General features: G+C 49.8%; 3 protein-coding genes; all 3 read right to left on the bottom strand.

The window, feature by feature from the left end:
* On the bottom strand, window positions 1-2,961 carry GSTUM_00003482001 (uncharacterized protein). XM_002837113.2 has 6 exons: window positions 2,690-2,961; window positions 1,601-2,634; window positions 1,303-1,545; window positions 931-1,246; window positions 724-786; window positions 1-597 (listed from the first exon to the last, which is right to left on the bottom strand). The coding sequence occupies exons 1-6, from the start codon at window positions 2,853-2,855 to the stop codon at window positions 179-181; spliced, it is 2,241 nt and encodes a 746-aa protein (XP_002837159.1). The 5' UTR covers window positions 2,856-2,961; the 3' UTR covers window positions 1-178.
* Window positions 2,962-4,173: 1,212 nt separating this feature from the next.
* On the bottom strand, window positions 4,174-6,289 carry GSTUM_00003481001 (uncharacterized protein). XM_002837112.2 has 5 exons: window positions 5,415-6,289; window positions 5,275-5,306; window positions 5,042-5,209; window positions 4,915-4,974; window positions 4,174-4,863 (listed from the first exon to the last, which is right to left on the bottom strand). Exons 1-5 carry the CDS (start codon window positions 5,480-5,482, stop codon window positions 4,277-4,279), a joined length of 915 nt encoding a protein of 304 aa, XP_002837158.1. The 5' UTR covers window positions 5,483-6,289; the 3' UTR covers window positions 4,174-4,276.
* Window positions 6,290-6,643: 354 nt separating this feature from the next.
* Window positions 6,644-7,948, bottom strand: GSTUM_00003480001 (uncharacterized protein). XM_002837111.2 has 6 exons: window positions 7,811-7,948; window positions 7,707-7,746; window positions 7,383-7,651; window positions 7,185-7,296; window positions 7,038-7,112; window positions 6,644-6,959 (listed from the first exon to the last, which is right to left on the bottom strand). The coding sequence occupies exons 1-6, from the start codon at window positions 7,878-7,880 to the stop codon at window positions 6,899-6,901; spliced, it is 627 nt and encodes a 208-aa protein (XP_002837157.1). The 5' UTR covers window positions 7,881-7,948; the 3' UTR covers window positions 6,644-6,898.
* Between the last annotated feature and the right edge of the window lie 13,220 nt (window positions 7,949-21,168).

Genomic DNA, 21,168 nt, shown 5'->3' with positions numbered 1-21,168 from the left:
AACCCCCGACGCTCTTCCCTCTCCTTCCTTCCGTTTTGAGCCTAGAGACAAGGGAAATAAAACATGTAAAAGCAAAAAAAAGCAAAGGCTCGATTTTGACAAATGGGAGAAACATGGAAATGCAAAAAAAAAAAACACCGGAACATTACCCCCCCTCACACCTCACGGCGGCCAACCCCTACTTAACAGTACTAACCAAATCCCTATACAGCTCTTTCAAATCCAGCACATCCTGGCGCAACTCATCCACCAGCTCACTCTTCTCACCGAGCATCTCAAGTGTGTACTCCTCCCTGCGCTTGAGCTCCTCCACCTCGTTTTCCAGCTCCTTCACGCGCTTCTCCGCCTCGCGACTAGCCTCCACTTCGCGGACCATGTCGACCACCTCCCTCCGAGCATCGTCCCGCTGTGCCTGCACCGTTTCCATCTCCTCGCGTATGGCGGCTAACTCCGACTCCAACCGGCGGATGGTGGATGACATGCGCTCTACCAGTTGCACGGATGGGCCCGCGGCAACAGTCGACACGGAGATCATATCTGGGTGGCGCGCGAGCGATTGCGGGTACGGGGATGTCGAGGTTTGGTAGGCGTATGGTCCTGTGGAGGAGGTAGTGGTGGGGTTTATGGGGGTCTCATAGAAGTCGACGGGGACGGGGTCGAGGTCTTCTTGCTCTGGGTCGGTGGTTAGTTGTGTCGTGCTGATGGTGTTTTGCGGGGAGGCACGGGATGGGGAGTTGTGGATTGGCAGGGAGTCCTGGCGGATAGAGAGTGGAGGGGTGCTAAAGCCTCGATGGGATGGTAGTGGCAGTTGCCCCGCGGGTGGGGCGACTAAACCCAGGCCCTCTGGAGTAGTTGGTGTTTCCGAGGGCCCCGGAGAGCGGGAGTTTTTGCGATGGTTGTTATTATTAGAACCTAGGAAGTAGCTTTCACTGGTGGATAATGGGCCCGAGAACTTCCTTATCGAATGCGCAGACGTAGGGGGTAGAAGTGGAGCTTGAGGTGGCGATGAGAAAGCGCGAGAGGCTTCAATCCATTTTGTGCGCTCTTCTTCTAGCCGTGCCTGTAGCTCCTTCTGCCAGCTCTCCCGTTCTCTGGAAAATGTAAGGCCCAGTGCAGAAATCTCCTCCGTGTGCTCTTTCTTGAGCTCTTCCAGTTGCCTTTTCAGCGATGTGAGTTCTGTATCCAAGTCGTTGATTTTGGACTGCGAGATTTCCAAGTCCAGGTCGAGGGTTTTGGATTTTGCACTCTGTGAGAAGGGTTAGCGTGTGTATTTCTGGGTGGGGGCGATTAATCGTATCATACCAATTCCCTGGCTTTCCTCCGCACATCCGCTTCTTTCTTGGCCAGCTGGTCCCGCTCCTTCTCCAAGTTTGAAATCCGGCCTAGCATGCTTCCCTCAATGCCCTGCCAGTTCTCACTAGCGATGGCATACTGTGTCTGCAGTGTTTCAACCTTCCGTAAGAGCTTTGCATGGGCATCTCCGGAAGCTCCGCTAGAAAACTCTTCAGCCCTGGCTCTCAAAGCCTCCATCTTGCTTTCCATCATCTGTGGACCCAAGTCAGCCATATCTCACAATCACTCGAGTCATATGACAACGCACAGACTGCTCTCCCTTCAACTCCTCCTCCATTATCCTCGCCCTCTCGGCGTCCCTCTCAATCTTGGCCTTCAAATCTTGGACTTCGCTTTGTAGTCTCTCCTCAGCTAGCGTAGCTTCACTTTGAACCCTCTCAACCTCAGCCTTTAATTCAACCGTGACCCTCCGTTCTTTCTCAAGCATCTCGGCCTGGGCTCTGCTCTCCGCATCCTCCGCCCTATCCCTAACCTCCTCAAGTTTACCCTTAAGCTCAGCAATGACTTTTGCAGAACTTTCCTTCTCTCTCCTGAGGTTTTCCACCTCACTCTCAAGTCTCACAGCCCCTTTAGCCCTCTCAGAAGCCCTCTTCTCATTCTCCACAGCACGCTTAGCTTTCTCTTTGGCGTCAACAGCCTCCTTCTCTGCCCTCTCCGCGCGCTTCTTAGCCTCCGCGGTAGCCTTCTCCTCCTCCTGTGTCTTGGCGCGGAACTTTTTAATTGAATTCTGCAGCTTCAGTTCATTTTTGCTCAGCTTCTCCCCTTCTTCCAGCAGAAGCGCAATCTTCTCTTGGGCTTCCGCGAGCTTCTTTTCCAATCCTGATGGGGCACTATTGGCTTTCTGCCTGGCCGCCTCGGCAGACTCGCGCGCAAGGTAGCGGATCTTGTCCTCCAGTGCATCAATGCGCTCCGCCGCGGTGTGTGATTCCTCCTGTCGCCGGGCCTCGCATAGCGCTAGGTCCTCGCGGAGGAGCCTGATTGTGGTTTCTAGGTCTTCGCGGGAAACATCGGTGTGGCCGTTCGTTTCTAGTGATCCGCGCGGGGATATGATTATTTCCGGGGGAGGCGGGGGAGCTGGTGGCGGGTCGGTTGTGGGTTTCAATGCGGTGGAGTCCGTAGATGGACGTGCGGGCGACTCCCCTAGCGCTGCTATAGGTGGTCGATGCTCGCCTTCTTCATTATCGACCGGCTCCCCATCTTCGATCCCGGGACTCCGACTCCTATCCCGCTCCTTCCGAGCTGTCGCGGCTGCTAACCGCTCCTGTAGACTTATTCTCCCAGCTATTTATTCCATTAGCCTCCCCAAAGCCTCTCATAACTCGTAGAACAAAGATACCTTTCACAGCAACAGTATTTGCGGCTTTCTCCTCCGCTTTCGTCTGCTGCAACGTCGGCGGCGGCGGCGGCGGCGGCGTAGTACTCGTTTGTCCCCCGGGCTCATCCAACAACACCTTATCCAGCCGACTCTCCAATCCGGCAAGCCCCTTCTGTAGGAAATTCATCCTGACACACACACTCTCTCGCGCCCTTTGCGGCTGCAGCTGCTATTGTAGCGGTCTTTCCTTGGCGGGGGTGAAAAACGAGAGGATTCCAGAATTCTGTGAAACGCGTGCGATGTGGGGGGAGGGGTGTGGGAGATTGTTGTTATTTTTAGGTACGTATGGTTCCTAGGCCGCCTGTCATTCCTCACCTGCGCCTAGGTACCGTGCAACCTCACTTATATGCATACCGGTACAGTACGAGTACTGGGTTGACGTTTTGTCAACATGATAATATTATGATAACAGTTGTGTTTACAAACTTCACCCCATCACGAGCACTGTGCTCAGCAAAAGTTCACCAAAAACCATACGACCGTCGTATCATAGTACAACCTCCCTAATAGCCCGCGGTAGATTACACTTATCCCCTAGCCCCTCTTCAGGATGCGGGCTCCAACCGCTCAACCCTATCTTATGGCTATCCCTCCGTCTATCATATATTCAGCACCTCACGCTCGAGCTGTGCCGCCACTTGGGGAAAATATCGATTAACTCCTCGGGGCCATAAATTTCATTGGCTAGGTCACCACTGAGTGAGTGAGTGAAGCCGTACTGTTACGAGCCCAATTTTTGAAGACTCGAGGATATAATACGCACTAAAAGGCTATGGAAACTCGGGAACGAAATAAGTGATGCTTAACCTACGGTGCCGGGAGAGCTGACAAGTACGATACCCAAACTGCCCCCCAAACAGTATATCCTCACTACTAAACTCATTTTCATGAAATCTGCCAACTTTATATGATAGATCGAAACCACGTTGAAAGACAACCCCATAGAAATAAAGCAAAAGTAAGGAATCAACTCAATGTTAGTTAGTTAGCAAGCCATTAGTGTTAACAATTTGCCGGGATATCGGAAATATAAAAGGCGGTGTCGGAAAGATGCAGGGTGACTTGGGAACCATAAAATGGCAGATTAGAATTCTCTTCATGGCAGTGGTAGGGAGAGGTAGAGTTGTATGATAAGTTGTTTTTTTTAAAAAGCTTCTTGGTATTAGTTTAGGCACTGGCACCGACGGGACTTTGCAGCTTCTTGCCTGGTTCATTGGGCAAGAACCGTCCGGGGGTCCGAGAACCGATGAGCCGGAAAAACTCGTGCAGAAAATTTTGGGCAACCAGTACGAGTACGAGTACTCGTACACCAAGTGAGACAAGGGGCCCGGGTTCCCAGAAAGCGGAAAGTTGATCACTATTTTTGTCTTTCCCTCTCTTGCCCCTTCCCCCCTATTTTATCCCTTCCCTTTTCCCCCCCGTTATGATACTTCATAGAAAACCCCTTTAGAACCTATCTATTAAATTTTTATTTTATTTCCTCCGGTCGCCCTCCCTGGCAGGCCCGGTGCACCGCGCCATATACCACCACTACATGATATCATGCACTCACGCCTTTTTCTTAACCTCCCCGTTTGGCCCTGTTGAGACTCCATTCCCAACTCCATTTGCTTTCGCGTTCACAGCCAGTCCCTTCCTCCTCCTGACAACGGGCAAACTCCATACCCTCTCCCAAATACATTCGTACTCCCCCTGCCTCCCATCTAGACAAGACCTCAGCCAGATCCCATAGACAATGTAATAGTATGCCCCCCAACCCGTGAGTAGATGCCACCACCCGTGACCCTCCAGTAGCCACCCCCACGGCATGCCCACCTCTCTCCTCGCTAGTCGCAACTGCGAGCAATACGCATTGTCCGCGTTCCAGAGGAGGAACCCACTCAAGAAGAAGCTCAGGCCGTAGCGCACCATCGTCCACATCCGAGTCACGGTCGCGGATTGCGTGCTGCGGAGGCGGGTTTCCATCAAGTACCAGGAGCGGAAGAGAACAATGGTGGTTAGGAGGGCGTAGGCATTTTGATGGAAGACTGGGTCTTGCAAGTGATGGTAGATTAGGGTTATCGAGCCGGCGATCGTGAGGAGGAGTAGGCCGAGGAGGGTCTGGATTGTGGGGGTGTGGCCGTAGCCGAATGTTGCTGTGGGAGGTGTCAATTTATGTGTAAGGGGGAGAAGAGGAAGGAGGTTACCCCAACACATCAAGCAGGTAGTATATATCATACTCAGTTCATCGACTAGCTGCATCGAATCTACACCCCTCCACCGTCAATAAACCCCACCACTGCATAAAACCCGTACAAGAGGGGGGGGGTTTACACCACAAAGTAGCATGAAACAAAAAACTCCCACAGCCAACGAGCAAGTACCCCAAAAAGGTAATCAAAAAGATCCTATCATGTCCTTCAGAAATGCAATTCCTGAGCCCTTTCCAGCCAAGGTAAATAAACATGCCATTTGTGAGGGTATTGATGATTTCCGCGCAATCTATTGTCTCCCGTTGCGTCAGCCCTATGGTGTAGCACGGATCCCGTAGCAGAGGTAGCACCCACAAGTCGTAAGGTAATAGTCCTCCTCACACCAACTACAAGTAAATCGACAACTGTTAATATCCCACCAAGTACAGTATAGATAGTAGTAGTAGTAGTATCAAAGTAGCAACAGGAAAGAGAGAAAGAAAGAGGAAAAATACTTCAAAGTAGCAGTCTCGGGCCCCCATCGATGCACCTTCTCCAGCCCGTACGGAATACCCCACCACATCTTCTCTCCTCTTCTCAAAAGCGGTTAGGGGAGTGTATTTTGGGGAGAGGGAGATTAGAGGTCGCTGCACCCTGCACTTTAAAGACTCTCTAATGGCCGAAGACAGCTTCAATCCAATTCAATCTGTCCACTTCACTTCCTTCCCTCCCTCTTTCTACTCCTCTCTTTCTCTCCACCTTGCTGACTCGCTCACTCACCCTCTGCTCTTTTCAGCTAAAAAAAAAAAAGGTGCGTGGGGATTCAGCATACAAGAGCAACAGGCCACAAAAGTGCGTTACTATACGATAGGGTAGGTATAATAGGTATTGTGTTGTACCAGCCTGCTGATACGGCAGGATGAGCGGACGAGCAGAGTAAGTAGATATAGAAAAGAGAAGAGAAGAGAAGAAATGGAAAGGGGGAACCCGTTTATTGTAATGCAATGCAATGTAATTAGGCAAGTAATGAACCAAGAACTACATAAGTTGAGCAGAGCATGAGCTTTCAATAAGCCGGGAACTTAGGCAAAGAGTGTGGGCGAGCGAGAGGGTGAAGGAAGAACGGATATTGGGAACTATTCAAATGATCTAGGGAGGGGGGGAGTGGCCGGTCCTTTCTTTTAGGGTGGATGAGGGTAGGATGGGATGGACGAGAAGGGGGGGTGGGTAGTGGAAGAGGAGGGGATCGGGATTGCTTTCCCAGTCAAAATTTGACAAGAACTCAAGAAATAACTCAACAGAGGGAAGGGAAGAAGAAGGAATCCTTGTGAGCCCACGTTCTTATAGGTAGCTTCACTGGGGTACGATACCGTGTTCTGGTGTTGGTGGGAAAGAAGCTCGCGAAGGTAAGCTTGGGATGGGTGAGGTAGAGAAATAAAATGATTCAAGTTGAGGCAGACGCGGCAATGATGCAGATGCCACAGTACCGATATGATAGCCTCTACTCGTACTGTGTGGTACCGGTATTGGGTAGGTGTCACCGAGGAACAGGAACCGAAATGGGATGGGTGGAAGCCTGCCTGGAGAAACTAACATCCAGAGGAATCTCTCTCCCCATAACCTAAGCAACCTTGGCCGAACGACGATCATCATCATCATGATGTTAACAAATCACCGTTCTATCATATAAATCTACCGGTAGGTGCCCCCTCTCTGTATCTTATTGCACAATGTGTGCTTGTATACATAACCCATACTTTACTTTTTACTTCATCCCTGCAGATATAATAATAAATAATAAAAGAACTGGGAGAGTTGAATTCTCCCTCCTCCTCCACCAGAAAAAAAAACCCCCGTTCGGGACAAATGTTAAGAAGCGCGCCCAAACTCCGAACACACCACCAACCTATCGTAGTAGACCCTCACCTCCTACTTGTGCTGCCCTTCTCCCACTACGAAGCCTCCGGCTCACTTGACTCCGATCGAAAGAACGGAGGAATCAGGTCGATTTCTTCGCTCTCTCGCGTTCGCGCTTGGCATAGATTGCGCCGGTGAATGGACTATTCATGGTCAGCCACCGTTCGTTCATGCAGTCATGGTTGATAAAGGAAATTTTGCGAGGATGGGAGATAACGTACTCCTCAAACATGAGAGCCATTTTATAAACGATGAATACTTCGATGGTTAGAAGGATACCGGCTGGTTTTGCGAACCTGGAGGATTTGGTAACCCGATCAGCAAGGGCGAAGGCGGCAGTGAGGGGAGAGTCCGGTACGATTACTTACCAAAGGGCACTTCCCAAAAACGCCATGGTAGACCCATAGTACATCGGCGCATCAGTAACGTTGAAAGGAAAGCTGGTTACACGGTGGTCCATCAGGATGCCGAAGTAGTCACCTTTACCAACCCCACCCTCACCGTCAGCACAGTTCCCTTCCTCCTCCTCCTCGTCAACGGGACAAACGGGAAGAAAGGGGACAAACCAAGATAAGTCCCCGTAAACCCCAACGCCCACATGGACGTCAAAACCAGCACGTTCCCACAAAAGAACAGCGCCAGCGCCGCAAGCTTCACGGCATCGGTCTGGAGAACATCCAACGATGGTTGCTGCCGCAACGCCTGCTCGTAGAGGAAGTCTCTAAAGATCCCGATTCCGAAGATCACCGCGGCGAGGAAGTAACAGCCATAGCGGGAATTGCCTCCGAAGAGTTTGGTCAGAACCTTGTTGTGGTATTCTTGTCGAGCGACGACACTACGTTCCCCCGTTAACGGCCGGCCCGATCGAGAAAAGGAAAAGAAAAACGTACTTCCAGAAAATAGGATTAAAAGCAATTGATCCCGCCGCAACTGTTTGCTCCCGTCCTCTAAATCAATTACTGTCTATGGCCGAAGAATAGCATTGGGAAATCACCTAGCAAACTCTTCTGGTCAAAATCAACTAGGTCCATCACCGTCGAGTTCGCGAATAATTTCGTAGGCATTGTTCCGGGTGATTACTTGGTGATGGGGATTATTAGGATCAAGGGGTATCTGGAAGTTGGTAGTGTCGTAGTCGGGGTAAAGGTCGATTTTTTAAAGTGAAGTGTCTCCCAAAACTGAAACATCACTGGACAAGCCGAATCGGGACCTGAGAGCCATAGGGTTAGGGCTGTGTGTTGTAGAGCCGCAATGGTTGGCTCGTAGGGGGGTTGGGAGCAACGTGTTATCTGGGAGAATCCCTGTCACGAAATGATGACATATGTTTTCATAGGAAGTCACTCGCGGAGAGCGCAGCTAATAGATTGAATATCAAACGGGACCAGTGGATGGCAACAATAGTGGGTGCTAGGGCTCGATGTGCTGTAAGTTCACCGGTATGATATGATACCGGTAGAATATAAAGCCACTAGAGTTATTGCAGCTAGACCGTACAGGCCCAAACAAGTATCGTGAATGTTTTACCATATGCAGGACCCACCTCAGCCCTCCAGTGGAAAAACTCGTTGCTACAGGGGGCATAGTTCAGGGACTTCATGCCCATTCTTTCTTTTGGATAAACGAAACTTATATCTAGCTTATCATATTATCCCGTCAAACGACATTAACCTTATATGTTTGGCCTTTCCCAACCCAAGCAATCAAGTTAGTGATCAAGCCCTATGAGGAAGTACCAAGCCTTCTCCGTGGGAAGATTAAAACAAACATAACTCTCGTGGGACAGTGGAGCAACAGGAAGCGTCTTCCTGGCTGGGCGGTGCCTCTAGAGTACCTTTGGACCAGCAATGTGGGGAAGTCCGAGCACATAGACTATGGGCTATAATAGAATCCATCCAGGTATCTCAATCTCTCAGCTCGATGGGAACCACCAGTATCCAAGATAACACCGCAATCACCATCCGTACGAGTAAGTATATTCGCAAACGGCGGCGGTAGGGAATGTTCTACCAGGTGTGGTGGTGAAAGCTCCCTCCCGGTAGGTTGCATCTTGGCTTTTGAAAGGAGGGCATGGTCACATACTATTCTATTCCTCTCCTGTTTCTGAAACGGATTTTGTGCCTGTACAGTAGTGTTGGTGCCACAGGCTGCCGTAGAACATGTTTCTGGGCAAATACGATGAACATCTTACAATATCGCGACAGGGCTATGGAAGACCGCAGGGGATATTGCTCGGTTGTTAAACTATCTAAGCGAACCTCTTCGGTGACTTGAGTCTCCCCTTCGCATCGCCATTGTGACAGTCTGAGTAAGCGACAGTTGTAAGAACATTTTAGGGAATATGGGGTTGGCGCATGATAACCAATGATATGCCGTCGTTCAAAATAGAAGCTATGCAGGAAGAAGTTTTCCCTTCCATACTCAATAGAATGCAGTCATCCGACTACCGCTTGTGAATGAAACCGCTCTTGCAGATGGCACGGGTGCCTTGGTGAGTTCATTGGGCTTCGCCTGATATGTAATACTCCGTCTTCTGTAGAATAGCGACGGTGACAGTGCTATCTAGTCATGACTTCCATTCGTTTGATAATCTTGAGCCATTGGCCGTCATTAGTGGACTTGATGGAGGCAGTGAATTTAGCATCACTATTACCATTACCATTTCTATGATTATTGTCATTTTGAAAAGGAAAATTCCGAATTCGAATTTTCCCTTTTTTGGTGGGAACGGACATATTGAACTGTGGGGGTGGCGGCCGGAGATTTGTGACTCTTTGGATAAAAAGGAAGCTGTTGAATGGGACCAGTACGGAATTATAGCAGTGGTTTGAGCAGGGACATGGCGAGACTGAGGTGAGGGACATCAGATCGTATGATGACTTGAAGCCATATTTCCATTTACATTCTGTGTTGCCCAGCTACAGATATTCACTCACCAAGGGAGCTAAGTTGCACAGCAAAGTAAATCTCACAGGATTCGAGTGCACTATAGAATCTACTACCGGTAAATATTTCAAAAGATCTACGACAGCAGAATCGGTGTATGAGCGTATGGTATAGGCACCAAGCCCTATGCGTCTCGTTGGTCCATGTTCCCAATTCCGCTTATTTCAATGTACGGTGCTCCCCCATTGCCACTAGCAGCCATAATATGTCACTCGGGGGCAGGAGTCCAGGGTATCGCAATGGAAACGTGGCGGGAGGGGCCACTTCAAATAAACGGATACAGTGCCCATTTCAGGTCGTTAGGAGCGCGGAGTGAGCAATTAAGTACACCCAGAATGGTGGAGTGCGTAAATTCTTGAGCCCCAACGGGTCGCTATCGTTTGAGAGCGGGGACAGGTTCCGGGTGTGATTTTGGCTCGTCGTCGGATAACTTGATCAGATTAAACAAGAGACTAGACAGTTTCTCTTTCCACAACTGAGCACTCGGCCCCGGTGGTATTATCACTGATAGAAATTTTGTTGTGCAAAGGTGGATTGGTCCCCGTCGTTGAGATTGGGACACTGGCGGGGAGAGGACCAAATTACTATTCACCCGCAATCAGCGCGAGTGCCAATGGTAGAAAAGCTCTGGTTCTCCTCCCATTACAGCTCACGCTTCTACGAAAGCTATCATAACTTCGGACTTCCTCCATAGTGCTAAGGTCTAGGGCCAAACCATTCCCCATTCTCCCAGAAACAAAATTCACAAATAGTCAATGGCGGTCCTAGCCCCGCTGTTCTTGTAAACCCCATTGCGACAGTCCTCAATGGTAGTCACCCTCGCCGTTTGCTCGCCCCCCCACTACTATATAATGTTTCCTTCCTTCCTCCCTTCTTTCCTTTCTCTCCCCTTTCCTTCTTCAACTACGACACAACAGAGAAATCACCATCACAACACATACTACTTCCCCAGCGTTTGTACTGTTTCCTCTGTCGTAGTTTTACTTCCCTCTCGTGTTCCATCACATTTCCTCTTCCTTTTCCACCTTTCATTACCAACCAACTTTACTTTACCCCCATCCCATCACAAGATGGCAAGAACTAAAAGAACACCATTCCGGTCCTACCCGGGCACAGGAAATCCTATATCCACGACGCAAGCTCCTCCAACCCCCCCCCCCAAAAATCTCCTACATTGCTAACATCTCCGCAAGATTATCTCAAACAAAGTCGGCCCAAGCGCCGCTAGCACGATCCGATTCGGTGAAATTTAATCGCGAGGGAAAACCAGTCGTCCCAGCCAAATATGATGATCCGCTTTCCAAGTCCATTTATTACAAGGGCAAGGCATACTCAACTACGCCCGCGAGGGCCACCGATCAGGAGATTGAAGACGACCTAGCACAGATGAGGATGACCTGGGACGGGAAACCTTATGTCAAGCCTGCAGTTCCCGAAGAAGTTCTCCCTGAATTCGATAATTATGGTTACAGAGGTCGCAAGGTTTTGAAGCCGAAGAGCAGGATGGAGAGCAATGTGCGCAATGATCCTCCTACTGGAGAGGAACTTGTCTTTGACTATAGCAACAAAGCCAAAGACGAGAGGATCTGGCGTTCGAGTGAGACGTCCAATATGCGCGATGAGCCTTTGGTTATGAAGGGGGTCATCCAGGCTAGCCAACCCAAAGACAAGGAGGCCGAATCTTCGATTGAGATGCCCGACGCCAGCAATGGGTCCCCCAATACAGATGAGGGAGAAGATATAGCTGCGATGGCGGACATTCTCATTAAGGCTTTTCTTGAGGCGGATGATTTCGGTCCTGCCCAAGCCCCTGAGTTGGAGGACAAATCATCATCTACCTCTACCAACTCCAACATGGAGAGAGAGACTCTTATGGAAAATGTTGTCCAAGATAGCCAATTCGAAGATAAGGAGCCCGAGACTTTGCCCGAAACGCACAACATGCACTGTGAGGATTTGGTTATGGAGGAGGTTGCCCTGGATAGCCAATTCAAAGAAAAGGAGCCCGAGACTTTGCCCGAAACGCACAACATGCACTGTGAGGATTTGGCTATGGAGGAGGTTGTCCAGGATAACCAATCCAAAGACAACGAGGCCGAGAATTTGCCCGAAGCACACAACATGCACTGTGAGAATTTGGTTATGGAGGAGGTTGCCCAGGATAGCCAATTCAAAGACAACGAGGCCGAGAATTTGCCCGAAGCACACAACATGCACTGCGAGAATTTGGTTACGGAGGAGGTTTCCCAGGATAGCCAATTCAAAGACAAGGAGCCCGAGACTTTGCCCGAAGCGCAGAACATGCACTGCGATAATTTGGCTATGGAGGAGGTTGCCCTGGATAGCCAATTCAAAGAAAAGGAGGCCGAGACTTTGCCAGAAGCACACAACATGCACTGCGAGAATTTGGTTATGGAGGAGGTTGCCCTGGATAACCAAATCAACGACAAGGAGCCCGAGACTTTGCCCGAAGCGCACAACATGCACTGTGAGGATTTGGTTATGAAGGAGGTTTCCCAGGATAGCCAAATCAAAGACAAGGAGCCCGAGACTTTGCCCGAAGCGCAGAACATGCACTGTGAGAATTTGGCTATGGAGGAGGTTGCCCTGGATAGCCAATTCAAAGACAAGGAGGCCGATACTTTGCCCGAAGCGCAGAACATGCACTGTGAGAATTTGGCTATGGAGGAGGTTGCCCAGGATAGCCAATTCAAAGACAAGGAGGCCGATACTTTGCCCGAAGCGCACAACATGCACTGTGAGGATTTGGTTATGGAGGAAGTTTCCCAGGATAACCAATTCAAAGACAAGGAGGCCGATACTTTGCCCGAAGCGCACAACATGCACTGTGAGGATTTGGTTATGAAGGAGGTTTCCCAGGATAACCAAATCAAGGACAAGGAGGTCGAGACTTTGCCCGAAGCACACAACATGCACTGTGAGAATTTGGTTATAGAGGAGGTTGCCCAGGATAACCAATTCAAAGACAAGGAGCCCGAGAATTTGCCCGAAGCGCAGAACATGCACTGTGATAATTTGGTTATGGAGGAGGTTGCCCTGGATAACCAAATCAACGACAACGAGGCCGAGGCTTTGCCCGAAGCACACAACATGCACCGTGAGAATCTGGTTATGGAGGAGGTTGCCCAGGATAGCCAATTCAAAGACAAGGAGCCCGAGACTTTGCCCGAAGCGCACAACGTGCACGGTGAGAATTTGGTTATAGAGGAGGTTGCCCTGGATATCCAAATCAACGACAAGGAGGCCGAGACTTTTCCCGAAGCGCACAACATGCACTGTGAGGATTTGGTTATAAAGGAGGTTGCCCAGGATAACAAAATCAACGACGCTGAGTTTGAGTCTTCGGCGGGCCCCAGTGCTCCCACCGCTCTCGCCCCTGCCAACTGTGTTGTTGATGCCAGAGTGCCCGCTAATAGTAGGAAGCGCAAGATGCGAGAGATGTCCGAGCTCACAGATGATTCCCTCGCCTCCCTTCTTGACGCGCAAATGTCGCTGGCCGAGGTTGAAGAGGGCCCCCCGCGCAAAAAGCTGCGATCTCCAAATGGTGCTGTCAACCTTCCAATTCCTCCAGAAAAACCACCTACTCCGCAGAAGGCCGTGCCCGCTCGTGCAAAGCGGCCTGCTGCTCGGAGGGACCGACGTGCCGGTGGTGGGAGGGCTAGGAGAACGGCGAGGGCGGGTAAAGCCGCGAGCGCAGGGGGCAAGTCGACAGCCAAGGACGCCACCCCCGACGGCCCGTCCGGGGCGGAGACTCCCCCTGCGAATACCGAAAAGCTTTCTAATGGTGCCGTCGGAAAGGTTGATTCCTCCATTGACACTACCCCGGAGGCGGAAGGTTCTATTTGTGAGATCGTCACCGATCAAGGGGACTCTACTCCAGAGGGTCCATCCAAGCCGAAGACTCTCCCTGCGAATACTGAAGGGGTTGCTGGAGAGCCAGCAGCCATGGCTAGGACTGTTGCTACTAGGGCTGTCTCTGAGGGTGCTATCAGGAAGGAGAATCCTCCCATTGGCACTGCTCCAGAGGTGGAAGGTCCTATTAGTGAAATCATTACCATCCAAGAGGACGAAGATGATCAGAAGAAAGATGAAAGCTATGCTCCTGTTGCACCCCGAAGAAGAGCTGCTACTCGTAAGTGCAATGAACCAGCTGCCCCAAGGAAGCCCGCCTCCGCAAAAGATGTTGGTACTTCCGAAGAAGAAACTACTGTTCAGCAAGAGGCTAAACCTTCTGCCGCCATTCCCGAGCTAGGCACTGGCCTGAAAACAGACAACACCAAACCAGCTGCAGCCCCCAGGAGCAGTGGTGTGAAGATGAAGGCCACAGAACTAGGTGACAAAATCGCTGTCGAACAAGAGGCTGGACTTCCTGGCTCCTCTGAGGTGGGTGTTTCTTTGACAACTGTGAAACCGGCCCCGGCTCCGAGACAAAGGGAGAGAAAGCCCAGGGCACCGAGAAAACGTGTAAAGAAGACGGTCGACGTTCCGGAGAATGGAGCTGTTGTGGGAGAGCGGGCTCGACAGTCGGCCGGCTCCGAGCTTGAAGTTGTCTTGGTGGCTGAGAAATCTGCCCCGGCTCCGGTGCGGAAGGATAGGAGAAAGGCCAATGCACCGAAGGAAGGAGCGACAGGGCCGCCCACCCCCCCTGAAGTAGACACTGGTTTGGCCACAGGGGGCGACAAGCCGGCTCCGCGCCAGAGAAGGCGTGCAAAGAAGGAGGTCAACGTTCCGGCAGATAAAGCTATTGCGGGAGAGCTGGCTCAACAGCCGGCCGACCCTGAGGTCGGAGTTGTTTTGGTGGCTGAGAAATCGGCCCCGGCTCCGCGCCCGAGAAAGCGTAAAAGGAATGCCGTCGACGTTCTGGAAGATGGAGCTATTACGGGAGAGCAGGCCCAACAGCGAGCCAATTCCGAGACTGATGTTTCTTTGACAGCTGTGAAATCTGCTCCACGCCCAAGAAAACGTGCAAAGAAGGCGGTCAGCATTCCGAAAGATGGGGCTATTGCGGGAGAGCAGGCTCAACACCCAGCCAACTCCGAGGTTGATGCCGCTCCGGCAATCCAGAAACCGGCTCCTGGTCCCGCCAAGCGTCCTCGAAAGAGGAAGGTAACCGCGCCAGAAGAACCAATTCCTCCGGCCACCACTACCTCCGCTGAAACAGACACTACCCGAGCCAAAGAGAGCGCCAAACCAGCCGCGGGTCCTAAAAGGGGTGGAAGGAAAAATTCTAAGGCTCCAGAAGTTGAAGTCACCTGCGCGCAGGGGAATGGACCACCTGATACACCCAAGATGAAAGCTGTGAAGACCGAAGAACCGAGCCCTGCTTCTTCAAGACTCCATGCGAAGAGGAAAGCCGCCGCAATGGAAGAATCAATTACTCTGTCTGCCACTTCCCCCATCGAGATAGACATTACCCCCGCCGCTGTCCCAAGGAAGCGTGGGAAGAGAAATGCCAAAGATGAAATTACTATTCAGGGAGACACCGGTCTAGGGTTGGGCATCACCAAATCAAGTGTGGCCGCTAGGAACCGTGGTATGAGGAGAAAGGTTACTGAACTACCGGTAGAAGGTGTAGTTGCTAATGGACAAGAAGCTGGGCCGCCTCCGGCTGCCGGGTCTACAGTTGGGAAAGCAAATACCATCCCACAAGACGCAGCCACTGGGCCCCTCACTTCCATAAATGCAGATGCCACCCTAGCCCAGAAGGGCACCACACCGGCTACAGATGGTAGTGAGCCTCAAAAGGAAAGGGTCAACATTCCCGAGGTTGGAGCCACCCCTGAGGCGGGATCCGCTACTACAGCCGAGAAACCAGCTTTGGTCCCTGCTGCAGGCTCTCCTGGGAGTGAAGTCGCCTTGCCGGAAGAGCACAGCACTCACGCTGCCGTTTCTGGCACCTCTGCGGCAGCAGACCCGGCTCCCCCGGTCCGGCGCCCAAGATACCGGACTCCTCGGCCGGGGACCAGAAAGTCAAAGCGAACGAATCCCGATCCTGAGCCCGAGCCCGAGATTCCCGAATAAGTAACCCTTTCTTACTCCACACTTAGAAAAAAAAAAAACAATATTATTAACAATCATAACTCAACCAAAAAATACAAAAAATACAAAAAAATACAAAAAAAATTATAAAATATAAAATATATATATATATATATATAAAAGGGGGCAACTCCATTTTTGTTCTTTTATCTGGTATTTCCCTCCTCAGTCCTTCCCCTACCCACCCAAGACTAACCAGTGCAAACAGTTTTTGCACTCGATACCTATCAAACCTTACGAGTGATCTCCTGTGATCACCGTACGGAGGTCTGGACACGACCCTTAAAACGTACAATAACTACCTACCTGAGTTTCCAAGTGGCAACTAAACTTTTAGGGCGGTGGAGCATATGGGTATTTGGAGCTGGATGCCAGAGAATAATGTATTAAGTGGTCTAGACAGATAATGAAAATAAAATGGGTTTGCCACCATTTTTTATTTCATTTCTGGAGCAATGTAGCCGGTGTGGGTCGGGGAGATTGTGGGCAGTGTGGACAGGGGGGGGTGAGAAAAGGTGGGAAATTGGGAAGGAGCGGCTCTCGGAGTTTATCGGTTTAACGATTGCTTGGACACGCGCGGATTTGCTACGGAGGGTGGAGCTATCGGGTGTACCGAAGGATCGTATTACCGCCAAAGAGAGCTGCGGTATTCCGTTGTATGGGGATGCCGGTTCGGGCGGCGTCAGTTACACTCGGCATCCCCAGAACTTTCTTGTGAGGCTCAAAATCTGGTCTGTGGATTTTCGAAGTGCTCTTGGGGGGGTTTTTTTTTTTTTCCACCATTCTCATCTTTGTCGATAGCTGAATCAAAACCACATCTAACTTATCTAACGCCGCAAAATACGAACGAGACCGAATAAGTGCGAGTATGAAAATGAAGTACACCGAGTGAGCAACCTTTTCCTCCATGAGCAAGAACCTATCCATACAAACAATACGTGAATCGATTCTCCCCTTTTTGTTTCCCTGTCTTTTTCTGGACCAGAAATCGCTTTCTCAGTATCATGCAAGTAAATTTACGATTATAATGCTGTCGTGCGTAATTGAGAAGAAACTCGTCTGGGTGGCTGGTGTTCGACACCTCATGGACTTGGCCAAACCTGACAAAGCGCCAAACCATTGGAAGGCTTGGATGGTATTGCAAGTGGTTTGGTTCGTAGTTATAATATTCTCTTAAGGTAGGTACTTTACATTGTAACAGTGGGTTCTCAGTATCCTCGGAGAGGGGAAAGAGAATATATTATTTTCTTTGGGATTAATGGGATTCAGGAAGTTCTCCTGGAATCACAACTGTTTTATTCGATATATCAACCAGGCTCTATATCATTGCCATATCACTAGTGATAGAATACCTATTCAGACTTCCACCCACAAAACTCTAGGAATTGCCTATATCGCTTATATGCCCACCAAGTCTGCTAGGTGTATTGCCCCTACATCGCAGCACTATGCGACGTACCAGACTGCAGAATACAGATACTACTGCCCTATTAATACTGCCAATCATGCAGATCCAGCCTGCCGATACCAAGAGGATTTCCGGCAGCAATACCACGCACTCATAAGCGCATTCTCTAGAAATTTCCATCACATACCCAAAATCACGTGCCTGACAGCAGTCACAGTCAAGCTCAGTGCCTCCAGCAGGCCGGGCCGACTACAGCTAATTGAGGCCAGCCAGGATTGTACCACCCGAGGCGAGGGAAAAAGATAGGAACCAACCTGTAAATCCGGTGAGAAAGAAGGGGAGGGGGAGGTTAAACGCGATACCCAAGAGAATTGTTCAAACTTGGGGGGTCGTTTGGAAATTCCAATCGCAATCTGAATAGAGAAAGGGAGGAGGAATGTTCATTGTTTGGAAAGATTGACAGGAGGAAGGCGGAAGCTGCAAGTAGTGTACAGTACAAGCGACAAGGGTGATAGGCAGAGAAAGTAGAATTCGACTTATCATACCGCTACACCATTATGATAACACCAATTGCCAGTCCTGTACCACTGGATGCTAGGGTACTATTTGCCTCTTGCGGATACCGGAACGGTGCTTCCAACCAACGGTGATCTAGAACCTGATAGGGGATAATTATCTGCTGAAGGATATTTATTGAGCAACTAGAAAGTATCATATGTGATCGAGGGCTGCCAGCCGGGGAGAAATGTTCAAGAGATAAAAGAACAGCCTCCAGTAAATGGTTGGAAATTTTCGCCAGGCCCGTATACGGCTATTCAAAATAAGGTACCTAGTAGATGGCGCCAGCGAGCTATGATAAGTGGGTGAGCAAATTGGTTGGAATCGATCCACAGAATATCGCTCTTTATATCATGCCGCCCCTGGAACTGCGGGCTGCATTCTAATTAGTGACTATAGTAACCAGTAGTCTGCCCATTTCAACGCTTTCTATTTTCTATGTTGTTTGAAGGAGGTTTTTTGGAACTTCGTTATTACTTACAACCACCCAACCGGGATTACCGGCCGTAGCAGTCGGGGGGGGGGGATTGTGCCCGATAACAACGCTTGCCATGGGCTTAGTGGTGGCCCATGAGGCCCGTAGGCTTTTATTGGTTTGTAAATTTGTGCCCTAAGGTGAAAACAACAACGGTGAATATTATGATACCAGTACATAGCCGAAGAGTAATGGTTTGTGGCAAAGCATCAAAAGAGGGTATCCTAGCTGTATTGGCAAAATTTGAAATGAATTTTGTTTGCTTGATCATCAGTTTCCTCTTAAATTGTGAACTTATTATTATTTTATTACTATCATACTTAGGACTGAATATCATCATCATCATCATCAAAATACCTGATAAGAAAGTGTGCAGCCATGGTCCTTCTCTTTTGTCAATACCAGCTAAGAACAATTATCCAAATCCTGCACCAGTAGAGCCAAGCGACTTCTATTGTTTGCACATACCACTATCCTCACCTCCCACCAAAAGCTCTCAATGTATGGCTACTTCATCTGCGATAAATTCTGTAATTACTATGTATTTTTGCACCAGTACCCAGGAGAAATGCAGTTACAGAAATTAAACTAGCTATAAAATTCAATAGTGCCATTCTTATTAAAGCTTATAATTTGAAGTCTTTCTCTTATGGTCTGGGTCAACAGAAACATTTAAGTCATTATATTATCGTAAATAATTTTACTCTGGCCCATGGCAAGCTTTGCCCGATAGTCAAGTCGAACATCGCGGGTCTCCAACCCAACCACTCACCGAAACCCCGCTAAACGAGTGATAGTACATGATCCCCGTTTTCTAGTATGATACTTATCAAGAGCATATCTCAAACCCCCGGAAAAAATCCAGCTGTGAGCGCTACAGTCCAGTAGTGATACTTTCAGATAGACCTAGGATGTAGGCAGGTATCATATGATATAAAGAGGTAGTTTCTGTATGTTGGGAGTTTGGCATTGGATACGCAGCCCTGGATTAAGAGAGTTTGTGTACGCTAGCTAGATAGGGAATGGAATGTATTTGCCATTATTCAAGCCATTCGTTTCATGTTGGTGAATCTCTGGCTGAAATTGCTTCGGCTTTTTGAACCTTTGGTGGACGTTGGATGTGCGTGGTAGAGGCGCGTTGAGCTTGGATTGGGAGCATTGCCGGGGTGAATGTAGTGGAGGTTCAAGAACTCCCGAAAAACCAGGGTAAACCCGGGATCTCGTGTATCTAGAGTTTCTCATCTAACATATGACTTCTGCAGTTGTTTGCTTCATGAGGCGGGGCGCTTTAGAGGGCGAAATAGAGATTGTAGAGATAAGCGACAATGGAGAGCGATGGAAATGCTAAAAGTGGATCTTCTCGGGTAATTCTGGCGCTCCGGGAGTTCTATCGTATATCACATGTATAGGCAAAAGCACTGTGGGGCCACTGCGAGGCCACCGCAAGTGCCCGGTGCATCAATTTACGATAAACCCTCACCGTACCAATTCGGGTACACCTACCTCCAGGTTGATCACCCGAACACACCCAGCAAAAAAACAAATTTATTAGCCAGCCCGGTATCAATAGCTCGATGGTCATCACGAAAGAACAACATCAATTCCCTCCTCCTCCGCCATTCTCAAAATCCACTTCCGCACCGTGGCATCCGGCGCGAGGTCTAGGGCAAGCCTATCCTCCGAGTCCCTAGCACCCGAGTCTGCACCCACCCTCAACAACTCCAGCGCGACATCACCGTTGCCCTCCGCAATCGCATGGTGTAGTGGGGTCATCCCACTCTTATCCTTTGGGTTTACCGATGAGCGGTTTTCCAGCAGGAGCTTCACCATGGGGAGGGAGCCGGTGGCGGCAGCACGGTGGATGGGCTGTTGCCCGCGGGTATCGGCTGTGCGCGTGTTTGCTTTGTGCGGCGGGGAGAGGAGCTTGCGGGCTGCCGAGAGGCGGGATTTGGAGGCGCAGAAGTGGAGGGGTGTCTATAATATGGGTATGTTGTCAGTCGACCAGTTGCCGAATTAGGCCAAACCGGGGGAGAGAAGGGGGGAGGGATTGAGTACTTGTCCGCCGTTAGCTGCGATACCGAGTTGAAGCGAGGAGTTAGCTTAAGTGAGATCATCACGGATTAAGCCCAAAGTGACATACTTTTAAGATTAACATCCGCCTCCCTTGACAATAACAAGTCCACCATCGGGTCCCCATCTTCAACACTCACTGCAATCATGAGCGGTGACCACCCGGACCCATCCTGAGCATCTACGTCGAACCCCTTCTGTTGTGTAAGGAGCTGCACGATCGGGAGGTGATTGTATGAGCAGGCCCAGTGTATAGGCAAACGATCATCTGAATCGCGACGGTATGCTAATTTTGGGTTTTCCTCCAGCAAATATTCCACCTGAGATACTTGTTTATCCAATCCCTCATGTTAGCCCGGAATTGACAAAAGGCCAAGATAACTTTTCTCCTTTTGATTTTGATTTTCTTTCTTACCTCTGTCAGTGGATTGGAGTGAGGAGTGGGGTGCGAGGGAAGAGATGTACATACATCTGCCTTGTCTGCAAGCTTCATGAATAACTTCTTTATTCTCTTCTTCCATATTTTCTGGGGCGATATCGAATAGGGATGAAGATACGATAAGCTATGATAAGGAGAGGTGCGGGCTTGTGTGGAGATTCCTGGCTTGGCGATTTGGTGAGGAATGGCGTCATATGGTCATACCGGTAAGTCCAGGCAGGACAGGGCAGGAAAGTTACCCGGCTTTTTTCTTTTTCTTTTTTCTCCTCTTCCGCCAGGGGTAAATGACATGAAAAAGAGGCGACGCATTTACATTTCCCAATTCGGTTAGCCACCCAGCATAGATTGCTCTCTTAGGCATGAGGCAGTGCACAGTGAAGAGGAATGAAGGATACCAAC

Source organism: Tuber melanosporum (assembly GCF_000151645.1).
Source record: "Tuber melanosporum whole genome shotgun sequence assembly, scaffold_173, strain Mel28".
Lineage (NCBI taxonomy): Eukaryota > Fungi > Ascomycota > Pezizomycetes > Pezizales > Tuberaceae > Tuber > Tuber melanosporum.
The sequence above is the reverse complement of the archived record's forward strand: the minus strand, read 5'-3'. Positions and strand labels throughout refer to the sequence as shown.